At 45.0% G+C, this 26,878-nt stretch overlaps 2 protein-coding genes across 9 annotated transcripts in view; one reads left to right on the forward strand and one right to left on the reverse strand.

The window, feature by feature from the left end:
* Window positions 1–2,971: 2,971 nt before the first annotated feature.
* Window positions 2,972–25,196, reverse strand: LOC122741537 (ER degradation-enhancing alpha-mannosidase-like protein 2). Its single transcript, XM_043985098.1, is given in 12 exon segments — window positions 2,972–3,533; window positions 9,519–9,640; window positions 11,634–11,778; window positions 14,500–14,624; window positions 17,097–17,238; window positions 17,920–18,131; window positions 19,449–19,574; window positions 20,228–20,333; window positions 21,576–21,615; window positions 24,385–24,495; window positions 24,959–25,170; window positions 25,173–25,196. Coding segments are annotated over 12 exon segments (1,869 nt in total). The 3' UTR covers window positions 2,972–3,029.
* The window catches only part of PROCR (protein C receptor), a 28,416-nt gene continuing 25,785 nt past the window's right edge, over window positions 24,248–26,878 (forward strand). For 2 of the 8 annotated variants that reach the window (XM_043985099.1, XM_043985105.1), the window contains exon 1: window positions 24,253–24,331. The gene's annotated coding sequence lies outside the window, so the exon portion shown is untranslated. Of the gene's footprint in view, window positions 24,453–26,878 lie in introns of all 8 variants that reach the window. The other 6 variants (XM_043985111.1, XM_043985100.1, XM_043985113.1 and 3 more) reach the window with 6 other exon arrangements.

The raw sequence follows: 26,878 nt of genomic DNA on the forward strand, positions 1-26,878 counted from the left end.
GTGACCTTGCACTGCCCTCCCTCACTTAAATCCAATTCACTGCAAGTCATGACATCACCCCCCTGACATCTTGGTCCTCTTGGAGGATGAACAACCACACCAGGCTACTCCTCAAGACTCCAAGTTACAGATGACTTGCTGATATAGTGGAGGAATTTTACACACTGGGAACCCCCCCCACACACACCTAAAATCGTATGTCCAGACCCCTAACCCCTCCCCCAAAAAACAAAACAATGTTTTATTCTATTTATTCTTTGACCCTAATCTCTGATTTATATAGTGTTTTCAGGGTTACAAAGCACTATGAGTATGAAGACTGGACTGATAAATGTAACGTAACATATATATCCACAGAATGGCCTTCCCCTTCAAAGTAGCCACACACAGTCCAGTGACACTCATTCTATAAAGCATTTTTGGAACTTCTTTCAGAACATTCTTTTGAATCTCCTCCATCAGGGCAGAGATTCATTCTTTTAGAAAAGGATTTGATTTCCAGAAACAGCCAAGTGTAATTTGAAACCTTATCTGGTGAAAGTGCATGATTAAACTTGGAAACATTTTTCTTAGGGAAAATAACTCTAAAATAAAGGGGCTGGTCTTTTTTTGGTGAAGCTGATAAATTCAGTAAACCATTTGTTAACACTCCCCCCCACACCCCCAAGAAAATGATTAAGCACCTACTATTTATGGAACTTGGTGCTGAGGAAATGAACTACAAAAGAGAATGACAGGGGCAGCTAGGTGTCGAAGTGGATAAAGCACCAGCCCTGAATTCAGGAGGTCCTGAGTTCAAATACAACCTCAGACACTTGACATTTACTAGCTGTGTAACCCTGGGCAAGTCACTTAACCCCCACTGCCCCACCAAAAAATAAAAAAAGAGAGAATGACACTGAATCCTGCCCTCATGGAGTTTGTAGTCTAATAGCTAGATGTGAAAGACAAAAATCTAGTATGTGAAATAGAATTGAAGTACTTGAGAAGTCTGAAACAAGAGTGCAGAAAAGGGGAGATTACTTCTAGCTAGGGAGACCCAAATGTTTATGGTGGCATTTAACTTGGACCTTGGAAGTTAAGAGATAGGTGGGTGGGGGAAGGAGAGCATTTCAGGCATGAACAAAAGCAATGAGGAAAGCAAAAAACAAGGTGTGTTCAAGAAAGGAGGTTTGGTCCAAGTGTGTCTGCACGTAGGTGATGTAGAGAATGCAAGGATTATAGAAAGGTAGGCTGGAGCCAGATTGAAAGGCCTTGAATGACAGGCTATTCAAAGTTATTCAGTCAGCAATAGGAAACTATTTCAGCAGCCAAATAACATGACCAGAGATGTTCATTAGGAAGATTAAGCCATCATTGGCACATAAAATAAAGGGATGGAGAAAGAACGGAAGTGGGAAAATCAGAGTTACAGAATTGTTTAGATCCATGCTTGCCTCATTGGGATTACCACAGATGCTACCAAGGTAAAGGTACTCATTTTCATGTGTAAGTTTCTTAAACAATCTTTTGAAAATAGTTGGTATCACTTTAGAGTTACAGCAGGTAGGTCCCTCACATTTCCCATGGTACCCAGTGCTTAGCAGTGCTTAGCAGAGAGTAGGAAATTAATGTCTTAACTGACCTGTGAGACAGTAAGCTTTCAGAAGCCTAGGTGGCTGGTGAAGTTACAAGTGGGCAAACGTGGCAGTCCTTGACCTACAGGGGCTTACAGCCAGTCTAGTAGAGGGCGAGAAATCATTCATAAGCAGCCAGAATAAAAACTATGCACGATATGTTCATTAGAGGAGGCAGCTAGGTGGCGCAGTAGATAAAGCACCGGCCCTGGATTTAGGAGGACCTAAGTTCAAATCCAGACTCAGACACTTGACACTTACTGCGTGGCCCTGGGAAAGTCACTTAACCCTCATTGCCCCGCCCCCCCCCAAATAATAAAAATTAAAATAAGATATGTTCATTAGAGAGGTACCAAGTGACCTTTATGGGCTGGGAGGAGGGGAAGGTCGCTGCTAACCTGAAAGGGGGAATTGGTGGATTAGTGGATAAAGCTTCCTAGAGGAGGTTGGCATTTGAACTGGGGTTTAAAGGATGGGCAGGATTTTTATAGTGGAGGTTCAGGAGGATGGAATTCTATGAAGAGAGAACAGTATAACCTGCTGACTTGAGCAATGTTCCTAGGATGTGGTTTGGGGACTAAGTAGTCAGTCCCCAAAGGGCACATTTACCTGTGTGCCACATTCCCCCTCTGTACCGCACAAAGTCCCATCTCTCTCTTCCTTAATATTTAGTAACTTTTCGCTTCCAAATTACTTGAGATACTTCCCTCATCTCTCCCCCACACAGACAAGTTATGACATTTTTTCAGATTCCCTAGTTGGAAGGAAACAGCCAATTCTCAGCCCTAACTTTACTGACCTCCCACAACCTTTCATACTTTCTCATAAACTTCTCTCTTAACTGGGGCCTAAACTAAACTCCAATAATTGAGCTACTCTGGCAGCCTGGGCCTTCTGGAAGCTTAACCTTTGATTCAAAAGTTCTAAAATCAAGAGAAATAGTAGCCATTTCTGATGTGTACCAAAATAGTTTGGGTTCATGCCAGGAGGTTATTTTTCAGGGTTCTGCTAATAGACTTTCTACCAATATTACAACACCCAAATCTGAAATCTAAGTGGAGGTCGTGTGACAAGAACCTGCAGGTACTAGGAGTCAGGACATCTGGATTCTGATCCCAGCTCTACCCTTAACTTACTGCATGACTCTAGGCAAGTCATTTCCCTTTCCCTGGGTCTCAGTGTCACAGGAGGTCTCTAGGATTGCAGCCCCTATCCCAGTCCTTAAGTCATTGTTCAGCTTTGAATGAGTTCCTTTCCCTCTCTCTGGACCTCACCTTCCCCAACTGCAAAGTGACAGCCCTGTATTCGATGATCATAAAGGTCCTGAGGCTTAGGTTCTTGAGGGGGGAAAAAAGCAGAGGCAAAACCAAACACATTTATTAAAGTTCAACTTAAAAATAAATCTTCATGTGGTCATGGGGAGTCTAGGAAAACTTGTCCAAGCAATGCCAACTTGGAGGTAAAGGGCTGACTGGGACACCTGAGGATTGGGACACTACGCTTGGAGCCCTTTTTACCATTCATCTCTATTTGGTTTTCTGAAGCCAAGGCCTCTTTCCCTTTTGTTGGGATTTCCCAACGGCCAAGGGCAGCAGTTGTCTTCCTTAATGTGGATTTTTTACTTCGTTTAAGGGAGTAAAATTCCCTCATTAAGTCTTCTACTTCCCACTGTTCTTCTTTCTGTTTCCTACAGCAGTGCAAGGCCGCAGGGTCAATGGGGTGAGCTTCCGTGTTGAAGACGTAACCTCCAGCTCCCAGGATACACTCCCCATAGGGTGTGATTACTGCATCAAAGGTGGAGCCATTGTTGTGAATGAAATTGGTCGGGTCAAACAGTAGGTAGAGATACTTGACAGTCTCAGCCAGGAAAAAGGATTCCATCCGGTTATCCAATTTGTGATCTCTTAGATCTTTAATCTAAAGACAGGAGAGAAAAAAGGAAATCGGAGCATCACTTGAAGGAGGGACTCTTTGGAGAAAGTCAGTAAAGGTGAGAGGTGGAGCACTACATCCATCTCAAAAATCTGTTGCTGGAAGAGCTTCTGATTTTCAAGTTACTTTTAGAAGTTAATTGAGTTTACTGGTACAGATGAGTCAGACTCACTTCAACTGTTTGCGATTAGAAAAGTGCATTCCCTTTAACAATCAATTCTCAGTGGATTGCTAGCTTTATTCATAAATGTGACTCAGAAAGGATTTGGAACAACCAAGAACTGTTCTTTTGCTCTGTTTGGTAAAAGCTGAGGAACTCAAGAGGCTTGTTCCTCTGTTGCTCTGTCTTGGAGTGCTTCCAAAGGACAGCAACGAGTTCCAAGTCCCCATGACCTAACTGCCTGGGGACAGTGACAAACTGAGACGAGCTTTCCAACTCGCAATCCCTTTTAGTCTGCTCCAAGGCTGGATGTGGAACAGCACAAGAGTCAGTGGTGGGAAATGTTCTAGGGAGAGAACTAGCTTTAGTCCGGCCAGGGCAAAGCAGATGATGTGGGACTCTACCGAAGCAGTGGTACAGGCCTCACATCTATACAGTCAATTTCCTTCTAGCCGGGGGTCAGCTACCAAAGCTGAACTGAATGAGACCTCAAGAGAGGAGCTTATAGGGTAGCTAGGTGGTACAGTGGATAAAGCACCGGCCCTGGATTCAGGAAGACCTGAGTTCAAATCTGGCCTCAGACACTTGACACTTACCAGCTGTGTGACCATGGGCAAGTCACTTAACCCTGATTGCCTTGCAAAAAAAAAAGAGAAGAGAAAAAAAGAGAGGAGCTGACACAGATTCCTCCCTATTTCTGTACAGAGGTTAGGAGAACAGAAAGGAGGAAGTGGAGTATCATAAGCATATTGAGACTCTTTCATGTACTAAAACCAACAGGGTAAACTAATTGGTCAGTGCTTGGATGAAAAATGAAGCTTAATTCCAGTAAGATGCTGAAAATATCTAGGAAAAATGTGTGTGTGTGTGTGTGTGTGTGTGGGTGGGTGGAGAGAGAGAGAGAGAGAGAGAGAGAGAGAGAGAGAGAGAGAGAGAGAGAAAGGGGGAGGTAGAGGAGGAGAGGGAGGGGAGAGAGAAAGAGAGAGAGAGAGAGAGAGAGAGAGAAAACACCTCACAGCAAAGAAAGAATTGGCCTAAGAACCAGGAATCCTCATTTTTGGTCATATCTCTGCTATTAATTCACTGCTCCCTCGGCCTGGGGTACGTTCCTTTACCCCGCCCATCTCCATTTGTCCAAAAGCCTTTCTGCTATCCCAAGCCTGGCTCCACCTCCTACATGAGGCCAACAATGATCCTTCCCAAGCTGGACCGAAGAACTCCCTCATCTGGATTCCCATAGCTCCTTGAAAAAACCTCTCTGGTGACATAACCACAAGTCAGAATGCAACATCTGTGTGTGGCTTTTCTTCCCGCCTCCTGTGCTCACTCTACTGGGAGCTCCTTGAGGGCAGGGCTTTGTAAATACTTTTTCTTTTTTTTTTTTTTTAATGGGTAAGGTATTTTATTTTTTCCGTTACATGTAAAGATAGTTCTCAACTTTTGTTTATACAAGCTTTACAATTTCAGGGCTTTGTAAATAAGCCCCCAATACCAAGTGCTTGAGAAGGGTTTGTCAAACCAATCTTCATATTCCATAGCAGCCAGCACAGGATCTCGCAGGAGTAAGCAGGCTCTCAAATGTCTGTGGACTGAATGAGGCTAAGCAGGCCGTGTCTCCTTTCTAGGCCCCAATATCCTCATCTGCCAAGTGAAGGAGAGAGACAAGACCTCTGAAATCCCTTCTAGTGCTGACATTCGGAGATACTAAGGCAGTGCAGGGATTCTTCGGTCATGGTGGATTAGGATGATCTAGAGCTGAAACGGGCCTCAGAGGCCATCTAATCCACCCCCTTCATCTGACAGATTAGGAAACTGAGGCTCAGAGTGGTAAAGTCACTCAGATAGTAAAGTGACAGAGGCAAGATGATGCATCATCTTCCAATGCAATCTGGGAGGGCCCTGGAACTCAGCCTCCTTCCTGGATATGGAGGTAAGAGATGTGGTAAGGAGCACTGCAGAAAAACGCCAGCCCTGGGGCACATTCTCCATCGCTGACCCCGGAGACCTTTCTGTTACATGCCCAGGCTTGGGGTAGGCGCAAAGGACAGCACAAACCACCATTTAAGTTGAGACAGCAAAGAGTTTGGTATTGAGGACTTAATATATGCAAATATTGGCAGAAAATAGCTCTCCAAAAATACATATACTCTTTATGAAATCTTAGAACAGAACTGCGGTCAGGAACAGGTGCTCAGTCCTGCAGTCAGTACTCAGGTTGTCTGTTCCTTCTCCTTCTTCATGGGGGTTTGATGAGGTCTGGATTACCCAGAATCATAGAATCTAGTTCAAATGAGAATCTCAACATCTCTGACAAGAGGTACTTGTGACTCTTAGAATTTAAGTTCTGGGCAATGTTATCAAGTTTGGGCCTCAACAACACTGGATGTTCAACAAACATTAAGCTCCTACTGTGCTATAAAGACAAATAAGGCACGATCCTTGCTCTCATAGGGCTTACCATCTAGATAAGATTATGCTTAAATACCCATAATAAAAAGCACTGACTAGTATGTAGACATGAGAGGTCTAAACAAAGTTTTATTTTTAAAAAACAAAACAAAACTAGAAGCAAATCATTATTAATGGGAAGGAAATTATGAAATATTTCATGGAGAAAGGTGGCATGTTGAATTTGAGGTTCAGGGGGAATTTCACTTTTTTAAAATAGTATTTTACTTTTTTCCAAATTGCATGTAAAAACAAATTTTAACACTGATTTTTAAGTTTTGAGTTCCAAATTCTCTCCCTTCTTCTTTCCCATCCTCAGGTGGAATTTCAACTTAGAGGAATGAGAGACATGAACAAGAGCAATGGATGGTATCCAGGGGACAGTCAGCCGGTTTGGCTATGGAATAGATTGGAATAGACTGCATGGCTACTGGTAGAGCAGCAGTCTGGAAAACAGTTTGGAACTATTTCTCCAAAGTCACTAAGACCCAGCAATACCTCTCCTAGGTCTATATCCCTAAAGAAATGGAAGAAAAGGAAAATAACCCATATATACAAAAATATTTTTGTAGTGGCAAAGAACTGGAAATGAAGAAGGCACCCATCAATTGGGAAACAGGAGAACAAATTACGGTATACGAATGTAATGGAATATTATTGTGCCACAGGAAATGATAAATGGGATGAATTCAGAGAAACCTAAGGAGACTTGAGTAAACTGATGTAGAGTCAAGTGAGCAGAACCAGGAGGATAATTTATACAATCACAACACTAAAAAGGCAAACAACTTTCAAAGACTTAAGGACTCTGATCAATGCAGCGACCAACCATGATTCTAAAGAACTGATGATGAAGCATGCCGGCCACCTCCTGACAAAGAAGTAACAGATTCAAGATGAAGTATGAGACTTACATTTTTTGGACAATGTGAAATGTGGGAATTTATCTTGCTTGACTCTGAATGTCTGTTCTAAGTTTTTTGTGTTTCTTTTTTCTTGTAAACCGGGACTTGGTCAGGGGATGGGGGATTATTTGTTAGTTGAAAAAATAAAATGTTAAAAAGAAAGAGGAATTGGTTGTATGGGGGCACAGTATAAGAATCGTGGGAGAATAGAGATTTTAGCTAGACTCAAATTGACTCAGCTGGCTTCAGGGAGCCAAGGACTACCACCAGCAACTAATCAAAAAATTGCCATCCGGGGCAGCTAGGTGGCGCAGTGGATAGAGCACCGGCCCTGGAGTCAGGAGTACCTGAGTTCAAATCCGGCCTCAGACACTTAACACTTACTAGCTGTGTGACCCTGGGCAAGTCACTTAACCCCAATTGCCTCCCTTAAAAAAAAAAAAATTGCCATCCTTCACAATCACCTTCTGAGCTAGGGGACTCATGCTACTCTTCCTAGAAAAAGACCTAAGATTTGAATCAAAAACACTCTAGAAATGCCCTCCTCTTACACCCCCCTTTCACAGACACTTTCACAAAACTAGCCAGGTCCAGGTAGATCATTACGGTAGCATGGAAAGAGCCCTGGCCTGAGAGCCATAAGCCTTGCATTTAACCCTGGCTCTGCTAGTAATTTGCTTGGTGTCCTTGGGCAACTCACTTCCCCTCTGGGCTTCAGTTTCCTCTTCTGTAAAAGGCCAGTCTAGATCACGAGTTCTGAACCTTTTTTGTGATGTAGACCTGTTGGCAGTCTGCTGAAGCCAGAGTACCCCTTCACAGGATGTTTTTTAAATCAGATAATAGGTAGGATTACAGAGGAAACCAATTCAATTCAAAGACCAATCAAAATATTAACATAGTTGTTTCATGGACCCCAGGTTAAGAACCACTGGACTAGGCGATTCTCTAAAGTTGCATCAGGTTCAAAAGTTCTACTAAATATTGAATTTTGCATCTTTGTTTTCAGTGGAAAGGAGATCGCACGCTACTCTAGATCCTAAGCAGAGATGCCTGGGTGGGGGGCCCTAGGAACAGCAGGAACGAGCCGTTCTCATCCTCAGCTATTACATCTGGAAGGAACCTCCAGGGACCCACTGATCCACCCTTCTTAAACAGGTCAGGCCACATGGCTTCTTAAGGGAAAAGATTCTAGAGAAGCAGACTGCATAACATATTCCAGTCATCTCCTATAACACAAACAGTGAAAAACTGCAATGAAATGCTACAAGGGGAGAGGATAGAACTTTTTCACATTCATCCATGCCCTTGTTCACTCCACCCTCCACTGCCAAGGCATAAGACAAACAACAGTCCCATGTTATGAACACGACGACTAGGGATTACGAAAGGCTGGGCTGCCTTCCAAACTATCCACGGTGTTATATGATCCAGGGCAACAAGTCTTTGGGTTTAGGGCAAGGGTGGAGGAGCTCTCATTCATACTGGCACTGAAAAGATTACAAAGCCGCTTATGCACACAATCTCTTTTGAGCCTCACAACAAACGTGCAAAGGGGGAATGAGAGGAATTTTCCAAATGAGGAGATGGAGGTTCAAAAGATGTAGACTGACTTACACAAGACTTCACAGCCAGTAAATAGGAGAGATGGCATTAGAGTCGTGGCAGGTCCTCCAAGTCTGGTGCTCTTCCACAAGCATTTCAATCAGTAGGCACCGTGCCAGGTGCTGGGCATACAAAGACCAAATGGAACAATCCCTATTCACAAGGTGTTTATACTTTTCTTAGTGAGATAGCATACACACAGAAGCATATGCAAAATATATATACAAGGTAATGGAGGGGCAGCTAGGTGGTGCAGTGGAGAGAGCACCAGCCCTGGATTCAGGAGGACCTGAGTTCAAATCCGGCCTCAGACACTTGACACTTACTAGCTGTGTGACCCTGGGCAAGTCACTTAACCCCAATTGCCTCACCAAAAAAACAAACAAAACCGACAAGGTAATGGGGCTGGGCAAGTCACTTAACCCTGTCTGCCTCAGTTTCCTCATCTATAAAATGAGCTGGAGAAGGAAATGGCAAACCCCTTCAGTAACTCTGCCAAGAAAACCCCAAATGGGGTTGTGAAGAGCCAGACACAACTGAAACGACTGAAGAAACGACAAGAATGGGGGAGAGGAAGGAGAAAGAACTGGCATCTGGGAGGCATCAACAAAGACTCCATGTGGAAGGTGGCACTTGAGCCAAGTTTTGAAAGAAATAAGGGATTCCAGGCAGTGGAAATGAGAAGGGAGCTCATTCCAGGCCTAGGGGAAAGCTTCCCATCCTTCTTCCCTTGGTTCCTTCACTAGCACAAGGGAAGGGGCCTAAGCACACACTGGGAGCAGATGCTTTTCAGGTAGTGAGTGACAGGACTCTGCCATATGTCAGCAGCAGTCTTGAGTCTTGAGAAACACTTACTGTTGCAAATCCACAGTCCACCTTGCTGATTTTCTCAATGGACTCCACCGCATCTCTTCCAAGTTCTAAGAGAGTGGGGTCTCTTGTGGCTTGGTAGAGGTACATCGCACTCTCAATCAGTTCTGCAAAACCAAAAGCAAAGGCATATAGGGGTTGGGGTCAGGGTAGGTCCAGGTGGACGCGAGGCCACTGGTCAAATCTTTCCATTACATGCTCTGTCCACCTGGCCAAGGGTATCCTACTGAGCACAGAACTGAGAATGTCCACTGCCGTGTTTTCTGATCCATCACAAGGATGGAAAGGATGAAAACCATCGCTAAAGTTGGCCAGGCTAGGAGAGGATGAGCACAAGAATGAGAGACAAAATTCCCAAACCAAGTCTCCAATTTACTAAGTCTGTAACCTGTAGAGAAGGTCCCTGTCCCTCTGTTCCCGTCCCTCTCCTAACCCCACCACACACACACACACACACACACACACACACACACACACACACACACACACACACACACACACACACACAAAATTAGGGCAACAACCTGACCCCTGGGGAACAGAAACTAGGCCAGGGGATAATGAGGTCTCTTCAGCTGATACCTCACAACTCCCTACCCCAACCTCATTCCTACTCCATTGGAAAGAAATAAAGCCGCCTGGGAAATGGAAGCTCTCATCTGACCTAACTTCTTCCCTTCTTCACCCCCCCCCCCACCCCACCCTGGCTCTCCATTCTTTCTACACTTGGAGAGCAGGGAGGCTATTGTTGGTCACAGGGCAGTGGAAAGGACACTGGGCCAGGAGCCAGAAGTCATGCTCTTGGTTCTGACTCTGCTACTAACTCATTGTGTGACTTTGAGCAAGTCACAGCCTCTCTGCGTCTCAGTTTTCCCATCTCTAAAAAAAGAGAGTTAGACTCAATAGTATCCGAGTTTTCCTCCAGTCTCTAACCCTCCATGGTTCTTTGACTCTGAGTATGTGCTAAATCCCAATTCTCCACTTCATTTTCTCCATCTGAAAAGGGTCATAACACTTTGCCTGAACTCAAAGGGACTGTGAGAATCTATGCATGTTGTAGAATCACAGAGCATAAGAGCGGGAAGGGCCCTTAGAGACAACTAAATAAAACATCCTCATTGTACATGGGAGAAATTAAGGGCCAGAGAGGAAGTGTCATACATTGAGTCAGGGGCAGGGCTGTTTTTAGAATCCAGGCATCCTTGCTCCCAGGCCAGTGTTCTTTCCCTGTGAGTTAACTGTGATCCATCTTGTAGTACTTGGGTTTCTGGTCAGGTGTCTTAGTTACCTCCCTCCAGGCAGTTAACTTGAAGGGTATTTGTCTGTGAAGCTATGTAAACTCCCTTTCTCCTGATTATCTTTTTTTTTTGCAGGGGCGGGGGGAGAGAAGCCATGAGAGTTAAGTGACTTGTCCAGGATCACACAGCTAATGCTGGATTTGAACTCAGGTCCTCCTGAATCCAGGGCCGGGGCTTTATCCACTGAGCCACGTAGCTTTGCCCCCTGATTATCTTTTTTTTTGTGGGGGGCAATGGGGGTTAAGTGACTTGCCCAGGGTCACACAGCCAGTAAGTGTCAAGTGTCTGAGGCCGGATTTGAACTCAGGTCCTCCTGAATCCTGGGCTGGTGCTTTATCCACTGCGCCACCTAGCCGGGCCCCCCCTCCCCCATCATCTTTTAAAAACAAATCCCCTCATGGAAGGTCTGGGAAATTGAAAAGGACAAAAATTGTGTCAATTTAGGCTAATTACACCCTCGGAAGAATTCTAACCCATTCCTGGGCTGATTCTCAAGCCCATTGAACACCATAAGTGCCTATAACTCTGCATCTCCCTCTCCGCCCCGCTTTTTTCAAGAATCTCCACTCAGCTGAAAACTGGTTGTCTGTTTCTGGAATCCAGGGGGAGGAAGAGGTAAGAGGTAAGCGCCTCGCCCCTGGAGAGAAGTGGGAGTTAGAGGATTTGCTCTTCCCACCATCTCCACTGATCTCCACGGAATCTCCCACAGTCCTTTTCTAACTCCCCCGCCCTATTCTGGGCTAATCTGGTACTGGGAGAACCCAGGAGAGCAGCCTAGAGACCAGGTGATGCATCTACTCACCAGGCCGAAGTGGGTATCCTTCCCGCTTTTCTACGGTGTAGCCCTGGGGAATGTTATAGAATTCTGGCAGCCCTCCAAACTGCTTCCACACTGTGTAGTAATTGAGGAATGTCCTCATAGCATTGTCAATGTCCCCAATGAGGCTCTGCAAAGAGAGACAAGCTACTCAGTCATATGGTCTCTGGCGCAGTTCATTCAGCTCACTGACACCACCACAGCCAAGCCCTGGAGAATTAGGTGAAGGAAGTCAGAGGCAAATGGTGCAATGGAAAAAGGAATAATGTTAATAATAGCTAACATTTAATAAAAAAAAATAGCTAGATGTTTTAAGCTTTAGGAAGCATTTTGCAGACATTACCTCATTTGGTATTCACAACCCTAGGAGGAAGGTCAGGTTATTTACTCTGAGCAAACAGGTTCAGAGAGGTTCAGTAATTTGTTGAGAGTCACACAGCTATTAAGAGACTAGAGGGGGCGGCTAGGTGGCGCAGTGGATAAAGCACCGGCCCTGGACTCGGGAGTTCCTGAGTTCAAATCCGGCCTCAGACACTTGACACTTACTAGCTGTGTGACCTTGGGCAAATCACTTAACCCCAGTTGCCCTGCAAAAACAAAACAAAACAAAACAAAAAAAACCAAGAGACTAGAGCAGGATTCGTAGGATCCTAGATAAAGAGCTGCATGGGATCTTATTCTTTCATTTTACAATAAGGAAGGAACTCAGGCAAAGAAAAGTAAAGTGACTTGCTCAGTCTTCCCAAATCCCAGTCCAGCACTGTCTGCTGGATTCAAAAGACCTGGGTCCATAGTTGTGAGACCTCTAGAAAATCATCCTACCTCTAAGGACCCTGGTTTCTTCCTCTGTGAAATGGGGATGAAACCTGTCCTATCTGCTGCACAAAGCTGCTGTGAGGTAAGTGCTTTGTGACTTATAACGTAAATGTGAGCTCTTGTATCTTGTACTATCTATACTCCATAGGTTATTCAGTCGAGCATTTATTCAACACCTACTATGTACCAGACACTGTGCTAAGCACTATAACAGATAAAACAATTGGACCCTGCAGATACCAGAAGAGGGTCCCTCAGTTTTTAGAGTTACTTTTAGCTCCCTTTCCTTTCTTTATATCCACCCCAGAAACCTTGATAGAAACCCCACACCATAAGGAGAAAGCCACTGCAAACACAATTTCTCCTTGGTCCAAGAAAATTCTATATAAGCTTTATGAAGAAAAATTGGGGGGGGGGGAATACCTAAGAACTCCCAGATGACAAAAAGCACCAATCTTCTCACCTTAAGGAAAACAAAAAAGCAAGGAAGTAAGAGTTGAGTTGGAGAAAATGGAAGAGCTGCCCAGATGTTCTCTCAGGACACTTCTAGCTCAGAACCAACGCATCGGTCAATAAAGATTTATTCAGGGCTTACTAGCCACAAGCATTGTGCTGGGGAGGAAGGGTCCAAAGACAAAAACTTGGCAGCTACATCATCAAGGAGTTTACATTTTATCAGGAGAGACAACATGTGTATGTGTGTACACACACACACATATACATTTACATATACACACTATATATGTATGCATACATCCATGTATGCCTATACACCCATGTCTGTGTATACATACATATACGTGTATACACACATATATCCATGTGGCTATATGTATTCATGTGTACACATATATGTACATCTGTGTCTATATGTGTGAGTACGCACAAACACATATCTACATGCATGTGTATCTATATGTATGCTTATATACATGCAGATGCACACATACATACCTAATACACAAAAAAATTAAGACAAAATGATTTTGTGGGGGACAGAGAAGACACTGGCAGCTGGAGATCAGGAAAGGCTGAAGGTAGGTGGTGTTTAAGTTGAGCTTTGAAGGGAACGAGAGATTCTTTTTTTTGTTGTTTTTTAAGTGAGGCAATTGGGGGTTAAGTGACTTGCCCAGAGTCACATAGCTAGTAAGTGTTAAGTGTCTGAGGCCGGATTTGAACTCAGGTCCTCCTGAATCCAGGGCCAGTGCTCTATCCACTGCGCCACCTAGCTGCCCTGGAACTAGAGATTCTAAGAGGCAAAGGGGCTGCACTTCAGACACGGGAGCCAATTTGTTCAAAGGCACAGGGACAGGAATGTCATCTTGCTGTTAGGACAGAATGCAGGCCAGTTTGGCAGGATCAAAGAGGATGTGAAGGGAAATTATGCTTAAAGCCTATAACTTCTATATCTCTTTTACCTCGGGCTAGCCCAAATACAAAAGCAAACTAAATAATTCAAATTGTATATTGAAAATAACTTTTTGATGTGATGAATTCAGGGAAGGATGGAAAGTCTTACATGAACTACAAGAGAATGAAGTAAACAGAGACCAGAAAACAACATACACAGTGACTACAACAATATAAACATAAAGAACCACCACACACAACAGGAAAACCAAAAGTGAATGTTGCAAAAGTATAAAGACCAAACACAGTTCAAAAGAAGAGTTAGGAGAAGACACTTCCTGCCCAACCTTTGGCAGAAACAGGAGGTCCACAAGTGATGTCCATTGCACTTATTTTCTGACTTTTTGGATGTATTTATCAGGTTTGCTGAGTTTTCCCCTCTTCTTTTTCTTTGTCTTTAGAAAAATATTATTTATTCTTTAGAATGGCTCTCTGGATGAAGGAGGGCAAAGGATACTGAGGGAAATTAAGGTGATGTTTTTTAAAAAAGGACACCAATAAAAACTTATAAAAAAGAAAAAACCTTTCACATTTCCATTTTCACAGTAAAACTACAACTCTGATCATTTCCCACCTTCAAGCCTAGCCAACAGGCTTTGGGGGACTGAAAGATAAGCATTCTTACCTGCAAACCTGGCCAATAGGCTTCCAGAGACTGAAATACTGGCATGGAAACAGTCCCTTTGTACATCTGCACCCATAGGTACCAGTCATCAAAACGGGTGTAGTTCCGAATGGCTTTATTATACTCTGCAGTGGAGATGGGGTTAGTCATGTCAGGGAATAGGAAGACAGCCCTCATCACTGAATGGGGATCTGTACATTATTATAATCCAATAAGGAGCTGGCAAAGCTGGGATGGAGTCGTAATGGTTCAAAATTCAGTAAGTAAAGGGGTAAAATGATCAAGCTTCAGAAATACTTCCTCCAGATTAAATCGCCTCTTTTAAAACATAGAAAACCCAAGGTTGGCATGCCCTATTCAGTTCCTTGTCATGGGAACGCTGTCACGTAGGCCAACAGGAAGGGAGTCAAGAGGCCAGTTCTCTGCTTCTTCTCCAATATGGAGCCCTATGTAAAGCCTTTCCAGACCAGGCCAAGGATGTCTTCACTTGCTTCTCAGCCTGGACTAGAATCGGTTTACCTTGGTTCTTTCTCTCCCTTGCAGCTCTAACTTCTGTGATGTGGAGAAAGATCAACTCATTCTGTTCAGCCTAGAGGGGAGAGCTAAATTCAAGAGGGGAAAGTGCTGGGGAGGCAAATTTCCTAACAATGAGAACTAACTAATAAAGGCTACCTGCTCCAACACCATGAATGTCAGGTGTACCTTGGGGGGAGGGGAGGGGTTGGAAAAGATGATTCCTGAGTTCCCTTGTAGTTCAGAGGCTATTGTTAGAGGGTTTGGGGGTGGGTTGTTTTTGTTTGTTTGGTTGGTTTTTGTGGGGCAATGAGGGTTAAGTGACTTGCCCAGGGTCACACAGTTAGTAAGTGTCAAGTGTCTGAGGCCGGATTTGAACTCAGGTCCTCCTGAATCCAGGGCCAGAGCTTTATCCACTGTGCCACCTAGCTGCACCCCCTTAGAGGGTTTTTGAAAAAGATAGTGGCGGCATTCCCAGTGCTTCTCTCCCCTCCTCCCTTTTCTGTACTCTCGAAGTTCCAAAGTCTATAGAAATTGTCCATATGGTTTCTATTTCTTCCCCAGTGTCAGCAGTCTATCAGCTCTCTCACAGCATCAAAGTAGGTAGCAAGCAGGGTGAGGGCTCAGTCTTCTTGGGCTTAGACCTTACAAAGCCAGAAGCCACCGAAGCCTTATTTCTTGCTCTTCTTGTTGATGGTCTAAGCCTTTCTACAGTTAGGTCCTTAGTCCCAGTGCTAGGCTAGAGTCCTCTTCTACTGCTTCTTTGTAGCTGGGAGGCTGCCTGGTCTAGGTTCTCAAAGGCTCTGCTACCAGAGCCTGGGCTCAGGACAGGCCTGCCAAGCTGGTAAGGACTCAAGCATGAGGTCAAGGCATAAGTTCTAGGTTTATGTTTTGAGACCCAGACAAACTAGCAAAGTTTGAAGGTGCTTCACTGGGTTAGCCACTAAGTGGGGAACATTTTGGTCAGACATGCTTGAGGGCCATCTAACTCCCATGTTAGGCAGTATCTACTAAACAAGATTGCAATTTATGTTGGAGTAGGGCGTACCAACATCAACAAAATCTCACATTAATGAAGTGTAATTATAAAAAAGAGCTATGTGCTATAGGAAATGACAAACAGGATGATCCCAGAAAAGCCTGGAAAGACTCACGAATTGATATATAGTGAAATGAGCAGAGCTGGGAGGACATTCTGCATAGTGACAATAGTATTGTTCAATGAACAATTGTGAATGACTTAACTACTCTCGGCAATGCAATGATCCAAGACAATCCCAAGGGACTAATGACGAAGCTTGCTATCCACCCCCACAGAAAGAACTGATAAAAAGAGCACTTGTGGATTGTACATATATAACCTGGTTGCTGTCTTGTGGAGGGGGAAGAAAAGGGAGGGAGGGAGGGAGGGAGGGAGGGAGGGAGAAAAATTTGGAACTCTAAATCTTATGAGAATGAATATTGAAAAGTACCCTTACATGTAACTGGAAAAAAATAAAATAAATGTTTGTTGCAAAAAAAAAGAGAGAGAGAGCTAGACAATCTCTCCAGTTTGACAAAGGACATCTGATTGGCTCCCAACCCAAGAAGAGACTTATGCCACACAAGGTCTCTGCTGCCATCCAAATTAGGGTCACTAAGTGACTCTGGGAGAGTAGAGGAGGATCCTCAGATGAAGTCAGGCTCCCAAACTCCCAACCAAAGATGGAACAGGGTGGAGGGAGCCATGGAGAAAGAAAAACCAACAACCCTACTCAACAGAGAGCCAATAGTCATGTCTTCTCCTTCCAGCAAAAACAACTCAAAAAGTGGGAGCCAATCAGTCACCAGATTTGAAGCTCTGGCTTCTGCCATCTGGGAAATGCCACATGTTCAGTATAAAGGTCAAGAGACTATTTTTATATTGTGATAATGTATCATTGTAGGAAAATTTCATCATTAAACAAACCAAAAAAGGTCCTAGCACTCACATAGGCCTGAGGGTCACAATGAGTTACTGGCATCTAATTTGGTTTTCCAGAACCAAAGGCTAAGTACAGACACTCCCCACACCCCCACACACACAGAGATGGAATCTTTCTTACCCAGAAACATGGACATCAGCTCTTTGTCCTGAAGCAAGATAGCTCCCTTCACCAGGTACTCGAAGTAGGAATCCACACCAGCACCTATGCCAGCATCCTGAGCCACCCACTTGCCTGTCACCACATCAATGTGGTTGCCTACCTGTGAGAAAGAAGGAGGTCCCAACCAGGGGCCCACAGCCAAGCCTCCCCTCCCCCCTCAGATAACACCTGCACAGCTTCCCACCTCCACCAGGAGGATACATACAATGAGAGCATACAGGGAAACTTTCTTCCCATCATATCCACAGGGTCTGTTATCATCTTGGATATGGGATCCATCATACTATTATTTTTGTTTTGTTTTGGGATTTTTTTTGCAGGGCAATGAGGGTTAAGTGACTTGCCCAAGGTCACACAGCTAGTAAGTGTCAAGTGTCTGAGGTCAAATTTGAACTCAGGTCCTCCTGAATCCAGGGCCAGTGCTCTATCCACTGTGCCACCTAGCTGCCCCCCATCATACTATTATTATTAGAAACATTTCTAGGAAATATCGCCAAATGCCCAGGAAATTTGAAAGACTCAAGATGAAAAAACTTGAGGCCCCTTTCTATTCTTTGAATTTCATTTCCTGATCCCACCCCTCCACACCCATCCTAATTGGGTGGGAGTCTATTTTAAGAGTCCTAAGTACTCCAGAAAAATAACCAATCAAGTCCCATTCTCCATTCTACCTCTCTAGGGTTTCCATGGCCTGACTTTGGCTCTTGGCTCAGAGTCTTTTGCCACGGAGGCCATCCCAATGTGTCAGGTCTGAGTCAAACAGGAAGAGTGTCCTACTCACCAGCCCAATATCTGACCGGCTTTTCCATAAGCCCTTCAGGGCCCTTCTGGCTACATCCTCAAATACTGGGTCACCAGTCAGGCTGCTCAGGGTGGCAAATTCTACAATGAAGGTCCCTATCCCGGCCGTGCAGGTCACAGGAGTTTCTCCAGGATTCACACCATGCATCAAGTTCACTGTTCCATAGGGCATCCCCGTAGGGGTCTGAAAAGCTGAACCACAGAGGTTGGGAGACTGGGCAAGGGTCTAAGGGCTACACTCAGGGCAAACCCCATACCTCAGAGCATTCTAAGGCTGACGGGGCCTCCCACTCAGGCCACTGGAAGCTAAGGCTAGAATCCTGGACTACAGATGTACTTCCTGAGAAAAAGGGGCCAGACCTGGCATGTTAATTCAAAGGCAGGAACCAGACTGCCCGCCTATAGCTCTTGGGCATGATGCTTTCATGGCAATTTCCTCTTCCAACCAGAGAAACCTCTATTTCCTCAAAGGCGACAGGCTTAGAGAGAGCCTCCCACTCCAATAGGCTCGGGAGAGTGTTCTAGCCAAAGGTAACACTGGAAGTGTTTGGAGAGTTTCACATTGTCCGAAAACAAAGGAACAGCCAGGCAGGGTTCCCAGCACAGTGAATCACACAGGATATACCACTGAAAAGGAAGCTGCTGAGCATGTTATCAGTGCTCAATAGTCTAAGATCTGGGCTGTACTCTTTCCAAAGGCAAGTAGCATATCAAGAGAATAAAAAAATACCCACATAATGCGTTTGTAGTTGGGGGAGGGAGAGCTGGGGGGGAGGGGAAAGCTGGGGGGGTGGGGTCTGTGTTTACACACGGTTAGAAAACTTCAGTATCCACAGACATAGCTGTATTTCTTTTCTTTTCTTTTTTTTTTTTTTGCAGGGAAATGAGGGTTAAATGACTTGCCCAGGGTCACACAGCTAATAAATATCAAGTGTCTGAGACCGGATTTGAACTCAGGTCCTCCTGAATCCAGAGCCAGTACTTTGTCCACTGTATCACCTAGCTGCCCCTATAGCTGTATTTCTGACTACACTCCTATTGTCAGTAGAGATAGAGAGACCAAGGTATGGCTGGTGAGCCTTAGCCCAGTACAAACATGGCTTTACCCCAGGAGACAGGCACATGCCTGTGCCACGCATGCTTCCCTTACAGTTGGGTGGCAGACTTGGAAGGTAGGGAGTAAAGGGTTACTACTCAAGGCAAGGGCCTTCTACCTATCAGGCCATCCTTAAGAGCTACCTACCTCTGAAAGTCCTTCCCTGCCAACAATGATGAAGTCAGCTTATTCAACCCTAAACCAAATCCAGGAAAGTGACAGCAAGTCTTCAGAGCAACAGAGACTGTCATTTCTCCCATTCCATATTTTCTGCCTGAGCCCAGGGGCAGAGGGGAGCACAACTATTTACAATGAGAAATCAACTTACATCTAGGCCCACCATCTCAGGTCAACAATACTGGACACAACTGACCCACACTTGCCCTTGCAAATGTTCAAAGGTGTGTCCGTACCTGGAAGAAGCTTTCGAGCTGCCTCCTCAGCCATCCTCAGCAGAGGTCCGGAACAAGGCCATCCTGCCTCCACCTCTACTCCGGCCTTCTTCGATAGCAGGTGAGCTGACAAGAGGCCTCCTACCACTGAAGGAAAAACATCAAGTCAATGCTAGCACCAAGAACCTTGAGTGCTCATTCGTGCAAACTCAAGATGTTCGATGCTTAAGAAGAGATGAGAGGATCATAAATTGAGAGTGGGAAAGGACTTCCTTCCTTCCTTCCTTCCTTCATTTATTTATTTGAACAGATGAGGAAATGGAATCTGAGAAAGGTTAAAGACTTACCCAACAGTCACGAGGGTAGTCAGAATGAGAGAAGTTTGAGGATGAAAGCCTATGGTCCTTTTAACCCTGGGATGTCTGAAATGGAGGTGTCTTCTCTTCCTGACTCTTTTCCACAATGAGGGGCTACGCTCTCAGACACTGGGTCTGGTGGTGGCTCCTGGGATTTACTTGTCTTTCCGAAGTCAGCTCTCCCCCACATCCCCTCTACTTGCCTAGTGAAAAGACCCAGGGGCAGCTAGGTGGCGCAGTGGATAGAGCACCGGCCCTGGAGTCAGGAGTACCTGAGTTCAAATCCGGCGTCAGACACTTAACACTTACTAGCTGTGTGACCCTGGGCAAGTCACTTAACCCCAATTGCCTCACTAAAAAAAAAAAAAAAGAAAGAAAAAAAGAAAAGACCCAGGCACTTTTCCAAAGGCTCTGGGTCCCTGAGATCTCTTGGGCAGCACTCACCTCGAATGTTGGTTTCGAACACGGAGGCATTGACGTCGATATCAAAATCCACACTTTCCTGAAGCACATCAACAACCCTCTGGAATTCAGTGACATTCCCCAAAATCTGAAAGAACAAAGGCAGGAAATCCCAGAAGAGGTGAGGCCATTGGGGGAAGGGAAGGAGAGGGAGCCAGAGAGACAAAACGCAAGATTTATGTGCCGTGCCCTGGCATTTTTGTTCATGGATCTAGCTCAGGATTTTAGTCTCAGGCTGCCACTTTTCTCCTTTAGGAACATGCCAGGGCTGCTGTCTACTTAATTGGAGAAAAGCTTTCAAAGCCAGGTGATGAGCTATATAAGGAAACTACCTGAAAGTCAGAAAAAGGAAATCTTCCCCAGTTCTTGTCCCCAACACTTTGGTTCAGATCAATGCAACAGTCACCATTCCTAGCTCCAGCATGAGCAATCAGACAGCGAGATGAGAAATCAGGCAGGGGAGTCTCAGCCCAGGTGGCCAGGCACTCACCCACCAAATAAATCTTCCCCAAACCTTGATTCTGACATTTTCAAAGCCCTTTAGTGGTTACTCATTGCCATGGGATTCAAGGTCCTCCACAACATGGGACCTACCTACCTTTCTGCCTGATCACTCATTAACCTCCCGTGTAAAATCCTCTATTTTTGCCAGACCAAGTCTGACTGTCCTCATTATAATACTGCCTCTGTCTTTGCTCATGTGGGTCCTCCTGCCAGAAAAGTCCCCACCCTAATTTGCCAACACAAATCCCACTTATCCTTTAAGGCCCAGCTAAAAATTCACACCTTCCTACAAGAAACTATCTTGGTTATGCCAACCTAGAGGGATCTTTGACACCTCTGAACCATAATGGGCATTGGTAGAAATTGCCTTATAACTCTCATGTTATGTTGTGTGGTGATGTTATTTCTGTGTCTCATCGTTTAACTTTTCTGATTGGGAGATGAGGAAGAGAGACCTGTCTCTCCATCAAAACTGTAAGCTCCCTGAGGATCAGAATCATGTTTTCTCTGCATTTTCCTCACTGTACATAGCACTGCCTTAGACTCCTAGAAGCTAACACCACCCAAGCCTGGCAGGCCCCTTTGGGCTGCTCTGATCCCCACTCCTGGGGCAGGTCGATGTTGCAGCCAGGATCACAAACACTCTCCTGAGGAGAAGCCAGTAAAGTAGAACTAATTCTCCACAACTTTAATTGAGTGATTTGATAGTATCAATTCTGAATAACCAGAGGAAAAACATGCAGGGGTGGATTGTTTTTTTAACGGAAATAAACTCAGTGAAGAAAGAGCAACATGAGAAAGGAAATAAGACAAAAAAGACACTTACCAACAAGGTGTCCAGGGCATCTATCAGTGTCAGAGAAAAACTGCAAAAGGACAAAAAAAAACCCATTGTTTCCTTTTCTAATGTTTATTTTTTAACATTCATTTTTCATTTTGAGTTCCAAATCTTCTCCCTCCCTCTAGTCTCTCCCCCAAGCATTGAGAAAGCAAGCAATATAATACTCATTATACACGTGAAGTCATGCAAAACATATTTCTATATTAGCAATGTTACAAAAAGTAATCAAACTAATAATAAAGTTGAAAAACTGTTTCAATTTGCAGGGTCTGTCACTTCTCTCTAGAGGTGGATAGAATTTTTCATCAAGAGTCCTTTGGAACTGTTGTATCCACAACATTCATTGCATTGATCAGAGTAGCTAAGTCTTTCACAGTTGATTATCATTACAATATTGCTCTTGTAAATTCTCCTGGTTCTGCTCATCGGTTCATATAAGTCTTCCTGGGTTTTTCAGAAACCATCCCCTATGCCATTCTTATAGCATAACTGTATTCCATCGGTCATATACCACAACTTGTTCAGCCAATCCCCAATTGACGAGCGTCCTCTCAATTTCCGATTCTTGCCACCACAAAAGGAGCTGCTAGAAATGTTTTTGTACATTTGGTCCTTTCCCTTTGATTTCTTTAGAGTACAGACCTAGTAGTGATACTGTTGGGTCAAAGGGTATACACAGTTTTATATCCCTTTGGGCACAGTTCCAATTTGTTCTACAGAATGGTTAGACCAGTTCACAACTCCAACAGTGCATTAGTGTAACTAGTTTTCCACATCCTCTCCAGCATTTGTCATTTTCTTTCCCTATCATGTTACCTAATCTGAAAACTGCTTATTCATATCCTTTGACCATTTATCAATTGGGGAATGACTCCTATTTTTATAAACTTGGCTCAGTTCCCTATATATTTGAGAAATGAAGCACCTCTGTTGTTTACTGAGGATCCTTTAGAGATGTAGGGAGTCTCTTTGGGCCTCAGCTACTCTAGCTCAGTCCCCCTCTATGCAGATTTAGAGCCCACCCTCTCACAGTTAGCTACTTTCTAGAAGTAATTCTACAATTGAGGAATTCAAATCCTAAGGGAATAGAGGTGCCTGGAGTGAATGCTGAGCACAGGGCAGAAAAGATAAAGAGAACAAGCAAAAGAGAGGACAGTCAATGTAAAACAAAAAGAATATCAGAAAATATAGGGTACTTACACACACACACACACACACACACACACACACACACACACACACACACACACAATCTATTAGATCCAGTTCTGGAGATTAAAACCTCTGTAATATGGGGGCAGCTAGGTGGCAGTGAATAGAGCACCAGCCCTGGATTCAGGAGTACCTGAGTTCAAATCTGACCTCAGGCACTTGACACTTACTAGCTGTGTGACCCTGGGCAAGTCACTTAACCCCAATTGCCTCACCAAAAAAGAAGAAAAAAAAACCTTCTGTAATCTGTCTGATATATCCCAGTGCAATGCTCTGGCCAGAACCTCACTTTACAGCACTTACTGTTGTGCCTCCTCCCTGCCCCACCCAAACCCCACAATGGCACAGGTTCATTCTCAGTTCTGCTCATGAAATAATTATTATACTATCCATCCATCTCATTTCTTCATACTTCCCTCCTTCCTCACTGCCCCCCCCCAACATATAGGCATGCAAATCACACCAACCTTTCAAGAGACCTATCTCAAGTCCTTCTCAGAACGAACAACTCATCACTGCTTTTCTTGACTACCAGTAGGAAGGCTGACTATGTGTCTCATATACTTTGGCATTTGGTCCTATCAACTGACTACTTTTTTGTTGTTGTTTTGGGGGTTAAGTGACTTGCCCAAGGTCACACAGTTAGTAAGAGTCAAGTGTCTGAGGCCGGATTTGAACTCAGGGCCTCCTGAATCCAGAGCCGGTGCTTCATCCACTGCACCACCTAACTGCCCTCAACTTACTACTTTTAAACCTGTACTTCTAATGAATTACATTTCCATAGCACTTTTTTTTTTTAGGGAGGCAATTAGGGTTAAGTGACTTGCCCAGGGTCACACAGCTAGTAAGTGTTAAGTGTCTGAGGCCGGATTTGAACTCAGATACTCCTGACTCCAGAGCCGGTATTCTATCCACTGAGCCACCTAGCTGCCCCTCCATAGCACTTTAATGTGTACAAAACACATTTATTCTAAACCACCCAGTGAGACAGGTAGTGTAGTTTTGATTTTTTAAACAGATGTGGAAACTGAGGTTCAAACAAAGTTGACTTGGTCAAGGTCACACTGCTAGTGTTGGTACCTAGTTTCCAGGAAACCGAGATTTCCAGTCTCCAAGATAAATGTTCTTATTATTTCAATATTAGCACTAACCAGGGCCTCACAGAACATCAAGCTATCATCATTGTTATTTCATGTGTGCACCCCCCAGGATACTTAGGATTCCAATCTGTCACTTAAGTTGTCCTTTTATCCCTGGGCAAGTCAAACCCCTTCTGGGGGCCTCAAATTTCCCCATCCCTCCTCACTCCACCCCCTACTCCCGCTACAAAGAGAGGAGTAACAGTAGGAGTCTTATTTTCTAACTGCTCTACCCCCTCTGACACTAAGTGACTCAGTGTTGGGCTTAGAATAGCCAGTACTGTTCTGAATCCCCGCCCCAAACAACTCAGCTCAGCTGGCCGAGAACTCTTCCGGAACCAGGCCCTTTGGGTCAGAGGGACTCAGATTCATCTCCTGCTACCCAGCCAGGTCAGCAGCCCCATTAACCCTTGGCACAGCCTCACCCCGCCCTCCAGCCCTACCTTCCCCAAGTGTCCTGCCCGTCGCAGGTGAGCGGCCGCAGCTCGTCGTAGGGGAAGGCGTTCTCCAGGTAGTTGTTGTAGGCGTGATAGAACATGGACTTGACTCGCTCCCTGGGACCAGAAATTCGGGGCAAGAAAGAAGGTGGGAGGCATGAGGGGAAGAAGAAGGAAAGGGAGAGAGAAGATAGAGGTGGGGGCAAGAAATAAAGGGGAAGGATTGGGAAGCAAGAAATCAGGCAGGGGCAGGACAAGAAATGAGGACGGGAAATAAGAAATCAGGAGAGGGTGTGAGAGATCAGGAGGAAACGTGAAAAATCAGGAGGGGAGGGAAGGGAGAAGGGAAGAAATCAGGAGGGGAGAAAAAAAATGAGAAGAGGGAGGAAATCAGGTGGGGACGCCGCAGCCTGATTTCTGCACCCTGCTGCCCACGCAGGGTGCTTCACCCTCAGACAAGTGCCCAGGCGCTCAGCCCCGGACCCCAGGGACAGAGTGGGGAACGTGGGACCCTGGAGCTGGGGGTGCGGGAGGGAGAGAGGTCCCGTCCCGCCCCCTCCCAGACCGGGCCCCTGCTCACCTGTAGTGGGCCAGATCGGGAGCGGGGCCCTCGGGCTCGGGCGCATTGTGGTGCAGGGGCAACAGCGCGCACAGGAGGCAGAGCGAGTAGAGCGGGCACCGGGGCATGGGGCACAGGTGCTCTCGGCGCCGCCGGCATAGCCCCGCAGCAGCCTCCACAGCGCTTCCGGGGTCTCCTGCGCTCCCTGCTGCGCTTGCGCCCCTCGATGCGGCCTGCTGCACACTACAAGACCTAGCATGCAACGGGGCCGCAGTGTAAACCGGGAAGTGTGGTCCCAAAGGTTAAAGGAGGTTTCCCGGTGGTATGGCTTCGAGACCTCCCTATTCCTTCCCCCTGCACCCCTTGCGATACCGTTATAATTGGCAGGATCACGGAGCTAGGACTGGAAGGAGACCTTGGAAGCCTCATTTTACAGATGAGGAAACTGAGGCTCAGAGAAATTGAGTGATTTACCCAAAACCACACTGGCAGAGCTGGGATTGAAAACAGTAGAAGGTAGTGTGGTGTGGAAATAGGGCGCTGGACTTGAAGTCAGAAAATGTCTTCAAATCTCACCGCAAGACACTAGCAGTGTGGCCCTGGACTAATCACTTCATCTCTCTGGGCCTCAGTTTCCTCATTGGTAAAATGGGCCCTTCATGGCCCTTCCAACTTTAAATCTTTGAAATTATGACTCCAAAACCTAGCTCGATTTTCTCTGCATTCTTGTACTTTCAAAATCTACTTCAACCCCATCATTTTACAGATGAGGAAACTGGCAAACTTTCCCAAGGTTATACTGTTAGTAACTGGCAGGGCTGAGATTGAAATACAGATATCCTGACTCTCCTCAACTGCCCACCTTCTATTTCCTTTTTAAGAGATCTTAAGGTAAACTAAGCAGAAATAAGAGTTGGACCCATTATTTCATTCCTTTAGAGAACTCTATCACTTCAGATTGGCACCTTTTCTGCAATTAGGGATGTCGCCTAAAAGCATTTAGAAGTTAAGTAATTTTCCCAGGTTCACATGAACAGTACATTATCAGACTTGAACCCATTGTCTTCATGGCTGACTTTCTTTTTTAAAAAATAATATTTTATTTTTTCCAATTACATGTAAAGATAGTTTTCAATGTTCATTTTTGTAAGATTTTCAGTTCCACACTAATCCATTGTTGGTGGAGCTGTGAACTGATCCAACCATTCTGGAGAGCAATTTGGAATTATGCCCAAAGGGCGATAAAGCTGTTCATACCCTTTGACCCAGCAATATCATTTTTGGGTCTTTTTCCCAAAGAAATCATGGAAAGGGGAAAGGGGAAAGGGACCCACATGTACAAAAATATTGATAGCTGCTCTTTATGTGGTGGCAAGGAATTGGAAGTTGAGGGGATGCCCATCAATTAGGGAATGGCTGGACAAGTTGTGATATATGAATACAATGGAATACTATTGTGCTGTAAGAAATGATGAGCAGGAGGAGTTCAGAGAAACCTGGAGGGTCTTGTGTGAGTTGATGATGAGTGAGATGAGCAGAACCAGAAGAACACTGTACACAGTATTGTAATGGTGGGAAATGGGGTACAGGTTGGTGGGAGTTGGGGTTCTTAGGAATTCCTCTGTAAAGAATTACACCCTCTTGCACACAAAACTTAGTTAGAATAAGGTGATAGTTTATTTAGGAGCAAGGGAAGGGAAGGGTGGGGGGAGGGAAACCATGAAAGAAATCCTTGGACTTTTCATGGGGAGATTTGGCATAAAGCACATGGCTCAGAGGTACCAAATCTCCCCGAACAGGAGACTGGAAGGTACTTTTATAGAGGACTGATGGGGATGGACCATCTGCCCGTGAAAAGTTCCTTTAGTGAGAGAGGACCATTCCCCACTGGTGGTAGCTGGGGGAATTGGGTGAGGAGTGGAGGACCATCCCCCACTGGTA

The sequence above is a fragment of the Dromiciops gliroides genome, chromosome 2 (genome assembly GCF_019393635.1).
Source record: "Dromiciops gliroides isolate mDroGli1 chromosome 2, mDroGli1.pri, whole genome shotgun sequence".
NCBI lineage: Eukaryota > Metazoa > Chordata > Mammalia > Microbiotheria > Microbiotheriidae > Dromiciops > Dromiciops gliroides.